This window comes from Peromyscus eremicus, chromosome 8a (genome assembly GCF_949786415.1).
Source record: "Peromyscus eremicus chromosome 8a, PerEre_H2_v1, whole genome shotgun sequence".
NCBI classification, from domain to species: domain Eukaryota; kingdom Metazoa; phylum Chordata; class Mammalia; order Rodentia; family Cricetidae; genus Peromyscus; species Peromyscus eremicus.
In genome coordinates, this window is record NC_081423.1 from 73,496,485 (window position 1) to 73,515,908 (window position 19,424).

The following is a 19,424-nucleotide window of genomic DNA, read 5'->3' on the forward strand; positions in this document are numbered from 1 at the left end:
TTATTGATTTCTATAAATGTTAGAGTTAGAAGAATCACCTATAATTTTCATTGCAGGAAAATAAATGGTATATTGAAAACAGTTATTAAAGTTGAAATTCTCATGAAGAGGCAGAAGCGCCTGGGGACATGATGAGGGAAAGGTAGAAATGTCCAGTCATTTAGGTGTGGGGAGTTACTTAGAAACTGGCCTGCTTCTCTTGAACCCCCAGTGTTGACTAGTACTGATCACACAGTTCCCACAGTGGCATTCTCTCGACCCTCACTCAGGAGGAAACACCTAAACTGGCAGCTCTGAAGAGCAGGAAACTGGTTCCAATTCTCCACAGCCCTTTCATTAATTACCTTGCTCACTGCCGCAAGATCTGTTCTGGCTATTCCTGTTTGTGGTCTTTTTTTTTTCCCTCCCCTCATAGTTTACTTAACTTTTTAACTTTTAAGACATGCATTAATTAGCTCTCTTTAGTTAGACGTTGTCTTGAGCACTTTAAATAAAGCCAATATTCTTTTCCATAATCGGCATGTTAATGCTTTTAAATGAGTAGTTATCAATTTTACTGCAGACAAATATATTTTATGCAATTAAACCATCAGAACTGAGTAGTTCTGCTTTGTTTAATGAATTATCAAAAAAGCGCAAAAAAAAAAAAAAAAGGAAGGTAACTTACAGTCCATATCAAGTATGGCACGAACAGATCTAACCAGCTCCTTGGATTCCAGAAGCAGGGTTGCTGGGAAGCTGCGTCCATTCCTTCCCAACAGTGGGAGCGATGTCTGCGATGCAAACCCAGCTCTTCTTTCGCTGCATGGGAAGGAAATGGCCTTGAGCACACTGCACAGCAAGTGACCCTGGGGCACCTTTGCTAAACCTGAATATATGTCGTTTTATTTGTACCAAAATATTTTGTACAATTCTAGGAACATTACATTCATAGAGCTACACAAGAATTCAATCACAGTAGTATTTCTTCTTCCTATTGTTTATTATATAGGAAATAGGCCTATTTAGAAATACTTTGACTTTACATACAAGAAGGTAGTAAATGAAGGATCGCCTACATCCCAAATAATTTGTTGGGTCTTTTTGTTTCATTTTGTAAAATTTCAGACTAAACATATAAACCTTAGTTTATCAAACAGATGTTTTCAATTGTTTATACTAATATTAAATATCAATTCAATATATGTATATTTACTTAAGAAATTATCTTTTAAATTCTCCCCTTTGTTTTTCCTAATTACAAAATGGCTTAAAGGCTTTATATGTTTTTGTACTATGACATTTGATTTTACCTTTTATTAATACATTTTGTTCACTGATAATTTCATACCTCTATACAGTGCATTCTGGTAATGCTCCCACCCTTCTTATTTCCCTCCACCCTGACAGCCCCCTTCTCACTTGTAAATCTCTTTGCTGTACTTATTACTTTTTGTTTTGTGTTCCAAAGTTTAACTAAGGTATCCTCTGAAATAAATGCATTATGACATAATTTAAAATGAAACATTTTCCTCAAAAAAAATTACACTAAAGCTTTCACTTGAAAAAGACAGACGACTTTGTATTGAAAAAATAATCAGTATGTACAGCCCATCTTTTTAACCATGAGGACATTAACTCACAAGGATAAACTTAAGAAATCTCCAATCAGATACACAGCCTTTACTCTGTGTTAAATGACCAAGGCCAATATCCATACAGAAGGTGTAGTATATTAAGAAGAGTGGCCAAGATTGTAGCAGTGTTTAACTTTCAAGACATAGCAAAAGTTGCTTACTGTAGCTTTTAGAGTAGCCCCCCCTTTTTTCCCCCTAAGAAGTGCTTTAGGGTAAGGATTGACTTTTAGCTTTTATTTTTCTTATTTTTCTGAGACAGGGTTTCTCTGTGTAGTTTTGTGCCTTTCCTGGAACTCACTTGGTAGTCCAGGCTGGCCTCGAACTCACAGAGATCCACCTGGCTCTGCCTCCCGAGTGCTGGGATTAAAGGCGTGAGAACTTTTAGCTTTTAACTAATTATTTTTAAACTTGATATTTAATACCAAAAATTTGAATTAGTAAAGGTCAAAATGATACTGAAGGGGTGTGGCACACTTAACATGTAAAATGGAAATATGGCTACTGAGCGTTTTAAAAATCCCTACTAAAACAATATTCATAGAATTCACAGAATTATATTGTAAGCAACAGTTAATAACAAAATGCCTGATTCTTTCATAATAAGAAATGAAACATTAAAATGAACGCAAAAGTCAGCAACTGTAGACATTTTTTCCTTTTTTTTTTTTTTTTTTTTTTTAAAGAGAAGGCCTCACTGTAGCCATGGTGGTTGGTCTTGACTTCAACAGAGATCCTCCTGTCTCAGCCTCCCAAGTGCTGGTATTACAGGCAGAAGCCACTGTGTGTGGATCTTATTTCTTCTATTGAACGGCTGTTTTCTCAACAGTAATAGTAGTTTGTGTTTCTGCAAGTGGTGCTGGTGGAGATGGGCACAGTATGAACTATGGTAGTCATAAGGAAACAAGTACTTTAACACAGACCGGTAGGAATACTCCTCAGTATACGCCCTTCATCATGTATCAAAGTGAATGGGAAGCTGTAGCTTGAGACAAACAAACATTTGTATGTTTGCAGCTCCGAGGAGGAATCCTGAAGACAGCAGCATGCTGTGAATAATAACAAATCAAGGTGTAGTCTACAAACATACTTCTTTTATTTATATCTACCGAATGATGAAAATGAAAGGAGTTGATTGTGTGAATATATTTTGCAAAATCCTATTTGACGTAATGCATCTGCCAGGCTGAGACCGTCTTCAGTAGTGCATCTGCCGCCAGCAGCTTACCCACACACAGACAGGATGTGTGAATCCTCAATCTGAGAGTACAAAGTCACAATGGCTGTCTAAATGCTTCAGCGTTTCTTTTAGGGAGATGGAACCCAAACAGTATGTTCATACACTTCCTTCCAAAAAGTGAAAAAGAGCATTCAATGGGAATCACGCAGCATCCTAAAACTACCCTAGAGTATTTTAGCCACAACTATAGACAAAGAAATTAGTGTTCATACGCTGCAGAAAGCAATGCATTCTTACCTTAAACTGGATAAAGGAGCAGAACTATCCAAAAGTACTTCCTGAGCAGCCTAGTGACAAAATGGTGAAGGAGATTTGTAAGTTCAATAGCTCAAAAACAAAAACAAAATCTCTGCTTGATTAATTAATATTTACAATTTTCTCCTTCATTGACTATGCAGATGCTCCTATTATGGTGGGTGAATCAATTATATTAACATGAAATTCTACTTGGACATCATTAAGATATTTATTTATTTAAAATATTTGTATTTATTTGTGTGTGTGTGTGTGTGTGTGTGTGTGTGTGTGTGTGTGTGTGTGTGTACATGTGTGCAGATACTTGTAGAGGCTAGAAAGCGTGCTGTGTTCCTTGGAACTGGAGTTAAGGTGGTTGTGAGTCACCTGATGTGGGTCCTGGGAACGTAATTCAGGCGCTTCACAAGAGCAGTAAGCACTCCTCTCTGGGAAAGTAAGCCATCTCTCTAGCACTTCATGATAGTGAGAATAATTACCAAACTATGCTTACATGGTATCAGGATTTTTAGGAGAGTAGTTATTAAAACACAGTATATTTTATTATGCATATAATTATCACTAACAACCTATATAATATTAACTATTCTTTTCATATACCAAGGCAAATCTAAATCTGACTATAAGTTAGAATTGCTGTTTTGAAAGAGATGTTTCTGTAGTTACCAGACAGCACAACTTTTTTCTGTGACAGTACTTATTCCCCCTCCCTCCCTCCTTTCCTTCTTCCCTCTTTCCCTCTCTCAGTACTGGGGATTGAATTTAGGATCTCAGATGGCAGGCCAGTATTCTACCATAAAAGTATATTTCCAACACTCCTTTTAACTATTTCTTTTGAGAGAGGGTCTCGTTAAGTTGCCAGGATAGCCTTGGACTCGTTATCTTCTAGCCTCAGGATTCCAAGAATCTAGGATTACAACCTTGTGCCTTCAGATCTGGTAAGATTTAAAAACAAAAACAAAACAAAAATAAAAACAATATAACATAGTTATCCCTTAGTAGCTTAAGTACAGGGGATTGGTTTCAGGATCCCTGGGTCTATGATTAGCCACAATAAAAATCCAGAGATGCACAAGTGGTTTAGTAGGTATGCATGTGTTATACACAGCCTACGGATTCTTCAAATCATCTCTAAATGACTTATAAATAAGACAGTATAGCTTTTATGGAAATAGTTTTATAGTCTATTATATTCAAAATAAGGACTCGAGTTTTTCTATCCTTGTTTCGTATTGAAGCAACCACCTCAGGCCTAAGCACATAGTACACAAATGAGAAATGAGGTGACTGGCACTCTAGAGAGGACTGGAGAAGGACAATGGTGATCTTGTGGGGTGTGACTACACCACTTCATTCACACAGACTCAACATAGAGCTTGGTGCGCTTTGTGGGAATTCCTGGAGTTTTTGTTCCTGGATCTCTTCAATCCATGCTTAGCTGAACTCACTGCTGTAGAATCCAAGGAGACAGAGGGTCAACGTAAGAGGGAACTTACCTCTACAAAATGAAGGAGCCTTTCAGTAGACGCCTTGAAAGTTTTCCGAGCCATTTCAGATTTTCGCAATTGGCAGTCAAGAACTGTGACTCTCTTTCTCAAGTCCTGGACACTTTCCTGGACAAAGAGGGCAGAAGCAACACTGTCCACATTTCTTCAACTTGTAACAATTTTTGCCCATTTCTAGTTTTCGTAAACTAGTATTTGATACTACCATTTCATTTATTGTCTCACTTTTTACAAAGGGTTTCTGATTTTGAGGAGAGGTGGAATATAACTGATTAAATATTTAAAAGTTAATTATTTCCTCACAGATACTTTCAGTTCTATGACATACACTGCATATGACTTTTACTGATTTTTGTGTGACTTACATTCAGCTTACAAGTTTTTATAAGGACTTGTTTTAATACAGGGTAACAGAAAGCCTATGGATGGTACAGCCCAAAGTGTTGAATACACACACACACACACACACACACACACACACTCCAATGTAAGGTCAAACTATTAACAACAGAGAAGTAAAAGCATTCTATGAAGAACAGCTGCAGTGCCCAGTGAGCCGCAGTGACAGGGGAATTCTGAAGCATCATTTGCTCTGAGGCACGTCCTGATCCTGGAGGTCCACATTGGGGATTTCATCAGACACACATGGCATGCTGAACTGTGATGGGTAAATGAGTGATATGATTTCTATAGAACAGGTACTCTGGTTTTGGCTCTGGTTGGTAAAAAAGTCTGTCCTGAATAACTGCCAAGTGTAAGTCCTTACCCAGTAAGGCTCAAACAATGATTGACAGAGAAACAGAAGGAGATTTGGGGGCTGAATTTATGTTATTTAGATGTCATGAAAATCCATAACCTGAAATTATTACTTAAACTGGTACTAGGTTAAGAGAAGCAAAAATAAAACTTTTCTGGAAGCAATTTTTTAAATTGGTATTTCATAGAATTTCCATAATTGTGTGACACAAAAACATGAGCTTAGAATTTAAAAAAATCACTAAACATAAAGAAATACATTTTATGAATTGACAATCAGATAATTAACCATTAGATCTAAAAGAATGTATATATTAATCTGGTACATAAAGATAATTATGTTTAGTGGGCTTAAAAAAGAGAATTGAAAATATAATAGGCCAGGTGGTGGTAGCTCAGGCCTTTAATTCCAGCACTCAGGAGGCAGAGGAGGCAGATCTCTGAGTTCAAGGCCATCCTGGCCTACAGCGTGAGTTCCAGGATAGTCATGTAGCAAGGGCTACACAGAGAAATCTGCCTTGAGAAACCAAAATAAATAAATAATAAAATGAAATAAAGAAAATATAACAGGACAAGAAACTCAAAACAGATCCAATGACATAGTCATCTTAATAATATAGTTATTAAGTTAGAACACAATAACACTCAATTTCATACATCGAAAAAGAAAATGGAGAAACTAGAAAACAAAAGTAGTAAAATTTCTGAGGACTGAACAGAAATAAAATTTGAACTACGAATGAAGAAGAGGTAAGAGAACACAGATCACACAGAGACTACCAGAAAGAATCAAAGGAAACACCCTGGGGGCTGGAGAGATGGCTTTTTGCTTAAGATCGCTTTCTGTTCTTACAGAGGACCTGGGTCCAGTACCCAGAACATCCAAGGCATCACAAAACTGGCTGTAACTCCATTTCTAGGGATCTGACACCCTTTGCTGATTTTAGTGGGCACCAGGCACATACATGGTACACACACATGCAGGCAAAATGCTGATGCACTTAAAATAAATTAATAAATACATGTTTATTTTTAAAGGCAGGCATTGGTTTCTGAATTAAAGTGGTGAATCAGGCCTATTCCATTAAATTTTTTGGGTATGAAACTGCAGTCAAAATGAAAATCTTAAAAAAACAACAACAACTGGGCATTGTGGATTGTGGTGCACACCTTTAATCCCACACTTAGGAGGTAGAGGCAGGGGGGCCTGTATGAATTCAAGGGTAGGCTGGCATACATTGTGAGATCCTGGAGAGAGGAGGGGAGTGGGGAGAGAAGGAGAAAAGGAGGGAGGAGGGGCGGAGAACAATCAGGATGAATGCTTAGGATTTCCAGAAAGGACAAGACAGCGATCCTCTGATGAGGAAGTTGGATGAATCCCAAATAGATCAGATCAACAAATGAACATGGGGTTAAAACACTGATATCAAAGCCAAAGAGTCTTAAAACCATTCAGAAGGAAATATCTTACAAATGACTGATGGCTGACATGGTAGCATGAAATAAAAACAATGACAGTTATATGGTAACACAATACTCTAAATGTACCTAAATATATTCTTTTCAAAGTTGAATCAGAATGTTTTTCAGAGAAACAAAATGGAGAGTTTATTATCAGTACAACTTCACTAAATGAATTTGAAACAACTGTTTCAGGAAGCAAGAAAGCCTGAGATGTAATAAGGAATTATGAACAAAAGGTCCAGGCATGGGGTCTATCCAGACCAACTTGGACCACATTAACCAAACTGCAAAAGCGATAAAGTCAAGAGAGAACTAGAATCTACCAGCAACAGAAATTAAGGAGGGAGAGATGATTAGGCTTATGTTCAAAAGTGCTTTTAATATGTAGATGGGGGAAACATTATTGATGAATTTCATGATAATTTAATACAGAATATCAAATATTCCAGGATAATCATTAAGAAATTAGAGACACAGGGCTTGAGAGCTGGCTTAGCAGTTAAGAGAGCTGGCTGTTTTTGCAGAGGACTCAGTTTTGATTCCCAGCAACCACATGGTGGTTTATAACAGTATTTTTGCCAAAATAGTGCCCAAAGTGAAGAAGTTCCTTCCTCAGCTGCAGCCAAAGAACAGATGTGCTGGAAGGTGTCTACCACACAAAGAAGCAGACCCTCACTCACCACCTTTAGTCAAGGTCCAAGACTCGGTGGCTGCAGAGGAGGACAAACAGCCTTGACCACTGTGCCAGCATCAAGGTGGGTAGAGGGGGAGAGCACTGAAAGAGATGATTGGAAAGGGGGCGTGCTTTTCGGGGTCAGGTAGAAACTTGATTCAAGGGAAACTCCCACAAATCTACAAGGATGACCCCAGCTAAGACACCTAGCAATAGTGGATACATAGCCTGAGCAGGCCATCTCCTGTGATCAGATTGGTGACTACTCCAAGTGTCATCAGAGAGCCTTCATCCAGTAACTGATGGAAACAGATGCAGAGACCCACAGCCAAACATTAGGCTGAGCTTGGGGAATCCTGCTGAAGAGAGGGAGGGAGGATTGTAGGAGCAAAGAATTGTAAGGGGTCAAGGACATCACACGAAACCCGACAGAATCAACTACTCTGGCTCATAGGAGCTCACAGAATCTGAACTAACAACCAGGGAGCCTGCATGGGACTGACCTAGGCCCTCTACATATATGTGACAGTTGTGTAGCTTGGTCTACTTGTGAGACTCCTTATAATGGGAGCAGAGGCTGTCCCTAATGCTTTGGCTGGCACTTAGGAATCTATTCCTCATACTGGGTTGCCTTGCCCAGCCTAAATACAAGGGGGAGGAGCTTAGTCTTAGAGCAACATTATATGCTATGCTTTGTTGATACCCAAGGGAGGCTTGCCCCTCTCTGAACAGAAATAGATGAGGAGTGGATTGGGGGTAGGGTGGGGTAGAAGGAGAGGAGGGAGGGGAAACTGCAGTCGAGATGTAAAATAAATTAATTAATTAAATAAAAAATATTGGAGACCATACATAATTTTGAAAACAGCAAAGAATTACATGTAATTGGGCAGAAGGTATCTGAATTAATATAAAACTCCAGTTAAATATCTTGAATACATGGACAGCTGCAGTTAACAAGTCAGAGGACAAAGACTAACCAGGTGCTTTAATAAGTGAAAATCTACAAATAGAAAGTTATTTCCAATTAAAGCTCAACAATTAATAAATGGGTGTGCTGGGGGTAGGGATAGGAATTTCCAATTTCATGTTTGCCACACACATAACTGAAATAAATAGAAACTAAAAAGTTGAAAGTAAATAAAACTTTAAAAATATATAAATAAATATCAAACAAATGTAGCTATTTTAATGAAAATAGAAAATAATTGTAAGGGGCAAGATTTACAGATAGAATCCTAACATTTTCGTAAAAGACCGTTGTATAATTTCAAGCCTTAATGTATCTAAAAGCATTGTTTCAAAATATACAAATAATACTAAAGAAAGGAAATCCCAAGAGAGATATTAGTATGTTTCTATGAATACTGATGGTTTAAGAACATAAAGACATTACTATGAACGGAGAGGAACTGAAGCCCTGATGTCCTCAACCTTGTTAACTACATGGAAAGTACCTGGCATGGCAGATCTTTTCAAGTTCTTTTGGACCATTTGTAAAGATCAAGTGCATATTGAGCCATGAAGCAAACATCAGCAAATTTTGCTGGATTGTGATCCTATAAACTAGATTCTCTAGTCACAGACAAGAACCTTTCTTTGCCTCAGTGGTATTCAAAGAAAAGGGCAAAAAGAAAAAAATCCTTCCCAAGTTTATATATTTAATAATCTTACAGTCAAATTTGCAATTCTTTTTTAGTGGTATGGATAAGTAGTATACAGAATATGTAATAGGAGGGCCATGTAGCCAACACACTTTTGGGTAAAAATAAGTAGACAGCATGATCAGATTATCGTAAAAGGCATAGTAAGCAACCAACTGTGTTACCTTCAGAGGTAAAATGTAGGCCAGTGAAAGAAACTAGAGAGCCAGACCCACATGGAACCTTGGAATAGTACAGAGACGACCACGTCCAGGTGAGTTAGCAAATGAGATTTTTAAGTGAAGGATCAGGTAGTGTCATTCATGTGGAATAATGAAAGAAGGAGATAGTTCTCCATCTCATGTAGTACTACAAAACCAATCAGAGAAGTATCAAAACTTTACAACTTCTAGAAGCAAACATAAATAAATATCTTTGTATCTTTGGAGACTGAAGGACTTTTGAAAAAACAGAAGAGGGAAACAATTGATAAATGTGGTCTGATTAAGAATGACCCCATAGGCTCATATTTGAATGGTTAGTCCCCAGTTGGTGATCTGTTCGTCTGTGAAGGATTAGGAAGCGTGGCCTTGTTGCAGAGGTGTGTCATTGGGGTCAGGCATGGCGTCTTCAAAAATTCAGGACATTCCAAGTTAGCTTTCTCTCTGATGCTTGTGGACTATCATGTAAGCTTTTAGCTACTCTCCAGTGCCATTCCTGCCTGTCTGCTTCTACGCCACCTACTATGATGGTCACGGACCCCAAACCTCTAAAACTGTAAGCCTCAAATAAACTCTCCTACAAGTTGACTTGGTCATGGTGTCTTAGCACAGTAATAGAAAAGTAACTAAGGCGATAAGTTTCCATGAAAATTAAGAGCTCCTTTCTATTTCATTATAGAGTAGAAAAGGCAGGCCACATGTTTGAGAGAGTAGTTTTATAACATATAAGTTAATAAAGGATTAGTAACCAAGAGAATCAATGCATGTCTTGAAGCAAAAGACAAATAACCCAATGGGAAAATAACTAAAAGATACAGAAGCACATTTCACTGAGAAAAATAAGTGACTATTGAATGCATAAATATATGCTCAACTGGTTATCTGAGGCAGGGAGGGCAAATTGCAGGTTTACGGCATTTGGGGATATAAATGACTCCATCATGGTTGATTTCAAGCTTCCAACCTCCATCAGTGAACATGGCATTGAGAAGAGACAAGTTCTCATGAGCCACTGTCTATGGGTCCCAGCATACCACTATGTTAGTCATTAGTAACTAGGGGAATTCAAATTAAACCATACTGGCATAGCAATTATTATACCAACCAGATGGATAAAAATTCAAAATGAAAGAAAGCCAAGGATCAGCAAGGGGTGAATGGTAATTCTGCTCCATTCTTCATGGGAATACAAATTAGTTAAAAATACTTTCAGTCACAATTAGGCATTTACTTATAAAGTTGAACATACAATTATCATTCACCCTGGCAATACTATTTTTCATAGGTAACAGTTACACATGTTGAGAAAGTTATATGCATCAGAATGTTCTCAGGAGCATGATTCAGAGAATAATACAGAAATAATAAGACTGCCCATCAAATACAGAATGGATAGCTGCATGGTGGTAATTCATGCAATGAGGAATAAAGACGGAAAAAGATACCAACTAGCTACAAATTAACCTGTTAAACAGGCAAAACTAAACAAACAGGGAGTAGATATGCAAGTAATAAAATTATCAATAAAACGGTAGACACTATGTGAGCAAGGGCAGTGGATGCAATCTGAAGAGGGGTATTGTGGTCCTTCACAGGTATTAGTAATGCTTAATTTTATTTTTTAAAAATATTTATTTTTACTCATGTGTTATATATGCATGTGCAGTGTACATGTGGGTGTGGTTGCCCATGAGATCAGAAAGGGCATTAGGTCCCCCTATGGTTGGAGTTACAGGTTGTGCTATTCACCTGGATGGTAGGAACAGGTCCTGGGTTTTCTGCAAGAGCAGCAAGCACTCCTAACTACTGAGTTATCTCTCCAGTCCCAAGAATGTTTTATTTCTTATGCATCAGACGCATTTTTTCAAAAGCCCAAATACAAATTTGAAAATATATTGATAATTTAAGGAAAATTACAGTAATAAATAAAAGCACTATGACAGAAAGAATCCATATCTAAAACATAAATATTTAGGTGCCCTAGAGATAGCTCAGTTGCTAATGTGCTTCCTGTGCACTCTATGGCTCAAGTTCCCTCCCAGCACCCACATGAAGAGCCAGGTGGAGTGGCGCACGTGCGTCATCCCTTCTCTGGAAAGGTGACCAGAAGAGGCGCTCGGTAATGCAGGTCCCAGTGCGAATCTCTGTGAACACTCCTCTCCTCCCACTCCCAAAAGATGGATAGCTCTCTAGGAAAGATACCTGATGTTGACTTCTGACCTCTACATGCAAGTGCACACACACATGCATTCACACGCTAGTCGATATGTACTCTGCCCCCCACCGAAATAAGTAAATAAAGATAATTAAATATTTGAATCTTGTTCTACAGTACCTAGGTCAACAGATCCTTAAGCAGTCTTACGCACAGTTGAAAAGGTTACTTTTCCCCACTGGTATCAAAATTGGAAAATACTGAATCTTGGGATGTTTACATTTAATATCTCTTCTTTCAAAATAAAAAATAAAGAAAATTGATTTTAGAGAGGTAGTTTAGGCTCTTATTAAAAGGGATGTTATGAGATCCCACATAAAGCTACAAAGAGGGAGAACATGAATTGATTATATTGCCAGGCAACTTAGGAGAAGAGAGAATGTAATAACCTAAACTTTATACAACAGAACACCACACTGGGAGCCGGAGGGCTGGCTCAGTGGGTAATGGTGCTTGCTGCATGAGCCTGGGGATCGGAGTTTGTTCCCAGGAACCTACATACAGGCTGGTGGAGAAAAACGACTCCACAGCATGGTCCTCTGGCTTCCACATGCACATTGAGTCACATGCCCTCTCACCTCCAAATATCCCCTCACACAAACGCTGATAAATATTTTAAAAACTAACAAAACCACTGGATAATTTTATGCAAACCTCTTATGTAGCTATAGTTTTCCTGCCTGCCCCACAGTCAGGACAAATCTCTGTCACCTGCCAGTCCCACAGCCACTCAGACCCGACCAAGTAAACACAGAGACTTATATTGGTTACAAACTGTATGGCCGTGGCAGGCTTCTTGCTAACTTTTCTTACAGTTTAAATTAATCCATTTCCATTAATCTATACCCTGCCACGTGGCTCGTGGCTTACCGACATCTTCACATGCTGTTTTTCATCGTGGCAGCTGGCAGTGTCTCTCTGACTCAGCCTTCCACTTCCCAGCTTTATTCTCCTCCTTGTCCCGCCTACACTTCCTGCCTAGCCAATGGCCAATCAGTGTTTTATTTATTGACTAATTAGCAACACATTTGCCATACAGAATATCCCACAGCATTCTTACAAGTACATTACTTCAAAATACAGGGCCACCGAGAGTTCAACAAAAGAGCACTGCCTAACACATATAAGGTCCTGCTTCAATCTCCAATGCTACAAAAAACAACAGCAAAAATTTGAAACTATTAAACACTGGCAACTTTTGCTTTAAAAATAACTATTTTATTAAAAGTATTTTTAATATTTTGGTAATTTCTACAATTTCTCATAATTAGGTTAAAGTTACATGGCATTGTGGTGATATATTATGTCTCCCAATATATAGTGCACCCTAATAAAGCTTATCTGTGGATCAGAGGAAAAAGCCAGCCACTACATTAAACACACACCTTTAATCCTATCACTCGGGAGGCAGGGATCTGTCTGGATCTCTATGAGTTCAAGGCCACACTGGGAACAGAGTCAGGCGTGGTGGCACACGACTTAAATTCCAACACTAGTTAACCATAAAGGTCTGGAGGTCTGTACAGACAGACAGGAAGTGATATAACTGGGCGGAGTGAGGAAGTGGGATGCAGAAAAGAAAGGCATATAGGTGTGAGTTTACAGGAAGTAGCTTTGGCTGAGGATTTCCAAGTGGTAAGAACATGCCTGGCTTCTTTCTACTTTTCTGATCTCTCAGTTTTTACCCCAACATCTGGCTCTGGGCTTTTATTAATAAGACCCTTTAGCAATTTGTCTTCTATGGTGTAGCCACAGCTGCTGAAAAATGCACACAGATAAACAAATTCCTAAGTGTTGCTGCTTTCTCAGGTGCTATGTGCTCCTTCATGGTCTCCTCAGTGCTGAGTGGGTCCTCCAGCCTTCTGTGAGCTGGTTTAAATGAGGAGATATTGGAAAAAATGACGAGGGCTCTTTAGAGTTGAGCAGAGAAAATATCACATTTTCTGTTAGAATTTTCTTTTCTAAAACTAGCTTCATTTTTATTTGGTAGGTTAAAGAACATAATAAGCCTTATATGCTCAAATATTCATAAATAGCTCAAATTTGTTTTGTATTCTCTTGAAGGCTGAATGGGTTATAGATATAAACACTCATTACTTATAATTGAAGAATTTCTACAAAGCTACAAAATATCTGCTTCAATTCATTCTAGTTTATACTTTGTCTCTCACACACACACACACACAAACACACACAAACACACACACACACATGCGCGCGCCTACTATGGTTTTTGAAGGTTAGTCATAACTAAAGATGGTATACTGTGGACAATTTCTACATAGAGATGTTCAGCTGCTTCCTGCAAAGTACTCAGTATCATGTTTTGCAATTAAGAGCTCTTCTAGAAGAGCTCAGTTTAGTACTCCTTACACTGAAAGAAACAAAACAGAACAAAACAAATCAAACTTGGTTTCTTCTCATTAGTCATCATGGGTCTCGTGTAACAATTCATTAATGTGTCTACTGCTATACTGCCCCAAGTTCTCTAATCAAAGAACAAAACTCATCCCATGAATTGCCTCCTTCCACCTCCACAAAACAAATTAGCAAGCTCAAAAGCAGAAAGAAAAAACCAGTGCCATCAATTAAACGTTAAATAGTTCCAGGCCTGAATGGCTGAATGGAACAATGGTGACCAATGACCCAATTAATTCTGGGCCTGTGCTTTCTTTTCCATCTCCAAGCTCTCTGGATAAAGGCAGGCTCACAACTTCCACACCACCCTCTTCATGAAACAACGTCCTATCATTGAATAATAGAAGACAAACACTGACCCAGTTTAGACGTGCAGATAAAAAGAAAATGAAAACAGGATACACGACAGTGACAAGGAAACCATGGTAACTAGAGAGGGCTGTTTGCTTACTTTATTTTGGTCAGAATAATCAGCAAGCTGAGCCTTTAGCTCTGAGATCTCAGCCTCTAGCAGATGGATCACTTCTTCATAGTCCATTTCCATCCCATGCGCCTGCCTCTGTGCAGCTTCAGCAAGATGGATCCGGCTTCGCAGAGCTCGTGTCTCTTCAGCTACAGCTTTGGCTTCCTAAGGAAGTTAAAAGTTAATGTTAAGTGAAGAAAATGCAAAACATACGTCTGCAGTCTATACAAAGTATTTTTCTCATTTTGGCAGTTATGATTCCAAAGCTTAACATGTCTCTGTGCTTTATCTTCCACCTAAAAACTAGTGAGCACGTTATCTCATTATATGAACTAGCTGCTCTGTCTTTTGTTGGTTTCCTGAAATTTTTTTGTATATTTTTTTTTCTGTATAAAGATTCTGTATGAATCTTTAGCATCACATACCTAGCATCACTTTCAGAGAAATGAAGGAAGGTAAAGAAAACTGAAAATCCAAAATAGATGAGTAGGAACTGATTCAAAAGATAAAGGAGTAAGCTACAGAAGAACAAGTAGGTGGAGGGGCTGGTGTTCTCAGAAGGCTCCTGCAGCTGCATCAGATGCTGGGGGAGGGGCTTATAGTGCTGCGGGGCTTCGCAGTGGACTGAGCACCAGAGGCAAAGCTTTCTTCCTGGACATCAGACTGTTACTTCTTGGTTTGGTAGTAGCATAATATTTAATTGTTTATCTGTTGGATACAATGTCCAAGACACAATTACTAAATACACAATGTGTGCTTCATCTGTCTTTGCTCATTCAATTTTGGAATAATGTCCAGAGAAATGGATTAAAAACTATTTACACATAAGCAATGAGAGACCCAGAGAATAAACAAGCTGATCAAATGCATATAGACACCAAATTTTGAGCCTAGGCAGGTCTGCTTGGCTTCAATACTAATGATCTTTTTTCATCACTTTACTGTCTTTGGATGACAGAATAAAACAAAACAAACAAACAAAAATGCTCCAAACACTAGCTATACTCTCCACTTTGGAAGGTTAGGGTGGCAAAAGCCATTTGCTCTCTCAAAATGTACCTTGGTGCTAGGTCACAGTCCCTTAGGACACCTGTATAATTTAATATGGCAAGTACTATAGCATAAAACTCTTCTTTAGAGGGTGCAGGAATCTCTCTTCTCTGTAATGGAACTTTCTGCTCCAATTGCTATGGCTAATATTAAACTATGGCTATTTTGATGTTCTTGAAGCTGTTATGGAGCATTTGCTTTTGTTGGAGCATAAAGTACTGAGGGAAGGAGAGGGTGTGGGGTAGTCTTAAGGGTCTGTTTTCATTCAGAATCCAATAATTGCTTATTATATGTCAATCTCTGGAATATGCATGAACAGTATACACGGAAAACTCTCACCCTTCAAAATCTGCATTCTAGTTTGGGGAGACAGACAGTTGCTTAGGCATGAGTTGTAATCTCCATGAGAAGAATTGACTAGAGACCCGCAAAAGGGACCATGCCATGATTTCCTGAAGAGAAGATTTTTGGGCAAAAGGAGCACATGTGCAGAGGTCTGGGATTGGATTGGGCTTTGTATCTTTGGGGAACATCAAGGCAGTCAGTGAGGCAGAAGCAGTGAGCAGTATGGGAAAGATAGGGAAGTGGGAAGATATCAGGGCAGAGGTAACAGTGAGTGTGGAGACAGGATGGGCTGGAGAGGCAGGCCATTTGAAGGAGCTTGGCTTCCCTTAGAGTGAGGTAGGAAGTGACCGGAGGGCTTTTGAGTAGAGAAGTGATATGAACTGGCTTAAGTTTTCAGGGGGTGCATTTCACTGTTCAGTTAAGAACAGACTGTATGGAAGGACACAGGTGGGTGCAGGAAGAGGGGGAAGGGAACAGGTAAAGCCAACTGTGGTTGACCAGGGTGGCTGTAGAAGAGAAGACAGATGAAGCAAGTAGAGCTCCAGTAGTTTAAGAGTAGAGCAACAGGGTAGGTCATCAACATGAAGTTAGCATCTACTTCATACAGGCAACTGTGGAATATCATGTCAATACAATATAAAGTGGTAAATAATACCTACACCTTTTCTGGCTCAGGCTAGAGCATAAGGTGTGATGTAGAGAAATGGTGTAAGGAGTGTTAGATAAAACAAACAAACAAATAAATCAACGTGGACAAATGAGCAAGAAGGAATGTGGCATGTGAGAAATGATGTCAGGTGGGTTTTGACTGAGGTAGAGGGAACCTATTGGAAGATAGCTTTTTGTTGGCTTGTTTGTTTTTAGAAGAGATATATAAACAAACGAATTAATCAAATTACTTTTAAAAGGTAAACCTGGCAGCTGGGTGCAAAATGGAGTGGTATGAGAAGTCAACTGCCCTCTATACCTGCCACTCAAAGAATTTTATTCCCTTGTATCTGAAAGCACTTGTCTTATACTGGAAGGGTGCCTTTGGACATGAGACTGTGGATGAGAAAGGGGGATGTACCTAATGCACAGCACCTGTCAGTCGAGCCCAGGTGACCAGGAAAGTTACTAGTGGCACACCTGGGTTGACTTCGCACCAGACTGCTGCTGCACACACAGGAGGTAACAGTTTACTATAATAGCTCCGTCCTAAAGGTTTTATGTGTCAAGCCAGCTAACTGCATATGGTAGTATAAGGTATGTCTAGAATTATCCTCATTTCAAAGACAGGGCACCAAAGCACAGAAAGCTTAGTGGCAGGCCTGGGATTTGAACTCACGCAGTTTAGTTAATAGAGTGTACGCTTTTGGTCGCTAGTCCACACTATCTGGTCAACTACAAGAAATGTTATAAAAATCATTTCTAGGTACCAGTTATCACCAGCACCAGCCCTGCACTAACTTAGGATGTGGTTATAACAACAGACTCTCAAACACATTTGAGGACACTGCACTGCTCCCCATTTTCTATTCAATCAAAAAAAAAAAAAAGCCTCTGAAGTGAGAGAGGAAGGGCAGGAAAATCACCCCAGCTGCAGTGAAGAATCACTAATTTGACGATCTGCCCTCTTCACACTTTCGTCGTGCAGCTTTTATTCCTCTATAAAAACAGCACTTTTATTTTTGCTCAAAGAACGCTGGTTAATTAAATGAAGAATCTGGATGGGATTTATGCAGCTATTGCGGCGCGGTGACGGTAATATGGTGTGAAATACGGCTGGGTGGTAAGAGATGCAGAGGTTTTGATGCTGAATAAATTCATCCCATTTCTTTTGTAAATGTATAACTGTCAGGCTGGTGAATGTGACCCCTTAGCAAGGTTCTAGCCCAGTTCCCACTGAATGGCTGCTTAAAAGATTAGTGCACCGAAATGATGCCTTTCAGAGAAAGCAGGAAAGAAAAGATAACAGCAGTGGGCCGGATTTAGCGAGAGAGGATCACAACAATCCATTTTCTCTTTTCCTCCCAGGCTGTCTTCTAATAAATAACTGCAAAGCCTCCTATGTCAGTAACATCTGAGCTAGAATTTTCTCAGTGCCTCGCCATCAACCTGCAATCCCAGTCAGGACAAATACAGTAGTCTTTGACTGATACACTTTGTATGAGCTAGAGGTAAATTGAGATTACAAAGGTAGATCTTAAAAGAAAAACAAAGACATAACAGCAGGCCAGGAAACCCAGCTAAAACATGCTTTTAAATATTAAGTAGTATAAGCGAACTCAGTAGAGGAAAATCCTGAAGTATGAAGTACAATCAGAATTTTTCTAGGGGCAATAATGAGAAAATGCCTTCAGTTCACAGTGTCTCTTTGTTAAACAAACGTTTGCCTCCCCACAACTTTGCAGTGAATCTTTAGGAAAGATGAAACCAAATTCTTCTTTGAAAATATAATTCAAGCTGATGATAATCTTTGTAGGCCTTAGCTAAAGGCCACTGTGCTGTATGTTTTCACACATGCAGCATTTTCGCCCACAAAGTAACATGATCTACAACAAGACAAACAATAGCACTTGCTTAGTACAAAAGCATACACTTTGGATGGGTCCTAGCTAGGTCAGTATCTTAGATCTGAGATCCCCTTTTCTCTCATTTTCTGCCTACATAATTCTCTAAGACTCAGCATGTTCATCTATATAGTGAGCTCTAACAATTATAAGACCATAATAACTTTCACGAGAAGGTTAAAGAAACTATTACCATCCTTGTTACAGTTTTTCCTTTGTTTCTTTGTACTATTTCAGGAAAAAATGTACATATCATGTATGCCATTATACAGCCTGACAAGCTAATTTATTAAGTAAGGGCTTTCTTGAGGTACTCAACTGGTAATACTAGCTGTCTGGAAATGTAATTTGCACACGTCTTTTTTAATGATAAAAAAAATTACATGAAACTATCCTCTCTCTAGGTATGAGTGCTAACAGCTCCCTAAAGTAGGAGAAGCATTAATTGCTGCTGCAAACGTGCAATTAGCTCAGAAGTCCACAACACTTACAAGCTCTGTAACTTATAAGCTAATCAGTAAATCTTTCAAATGTCAGTGGCTGACAGGGGAAAACAGCAGATTGCAAGGAGATATGTCTTCAGTAAGTTATGCTACCAAGCCCGGAGAATGCTTCTCTTATCAGCTTCCGACATTCGCTCACTGGAAAGCCTTTCTGAGTCTTGGGTCCCATTTACAGTTTTCAGAAAAAAAAAAAAATTAAGGCTTACTGCAGGAAGAAGGCTGTTTGGTGAATGAGAATTGTTTAAAAACAAGTTATGGCCAGTCTCCTTAATTTGTGTATCTGACTTACTTTTTAGCTGTCTGAAAGGATGATCTCAAAGTGCTTTGCAGATATATTCATGAGTGAATGGACAACACACCCAATAAACATGAATGAATTTAGAGAAGACTCTAAATTCACAAAACACTTTTGGAGACATCCTCTTGCTATGTAACCCAAGCTGGACTTGAAACTCAATGTAGAACAGGCTAGTCTCAAACTTGAGTTGATACTCCTGCTTCTGCATCCAAAATG

At 38.9% G+C, this 19,424-nt stretch overlaps 1 protein-coding gene across 1 annotated transcript in view; it reads right to left on the reverse strand.

Moving 5' to 3' along the window:
* Positions 1-19,424, reverse strand: part of Stxbp4 (syntaxin binding protein 4) — a 153,876-nt gene that overhangs the window by 59,627 nt on the left and 74,825 nt on the right. Inside the window, exons 13-16 of the mRNA XM_059271512.1 lie at positions 14,449-14,625; positions 4,602-4,718; positions 3,091-3,140; positions 668-801 (exon numbers count right to left, since the gene is read on the reverse strand). Of these exons, the coding sequence (XP_059127495.1) occupies positions 668-801; positions 3,091-3,140; positions 4,602-4,718; positions 14,449-14,625 (478 nt within the window). The remainder of the gene's footprint in view (positions 1-667; positions 802-3,090; positions 3,141-4,601; positions 4,719-14,448; positions 14,626-19,424) is intronic.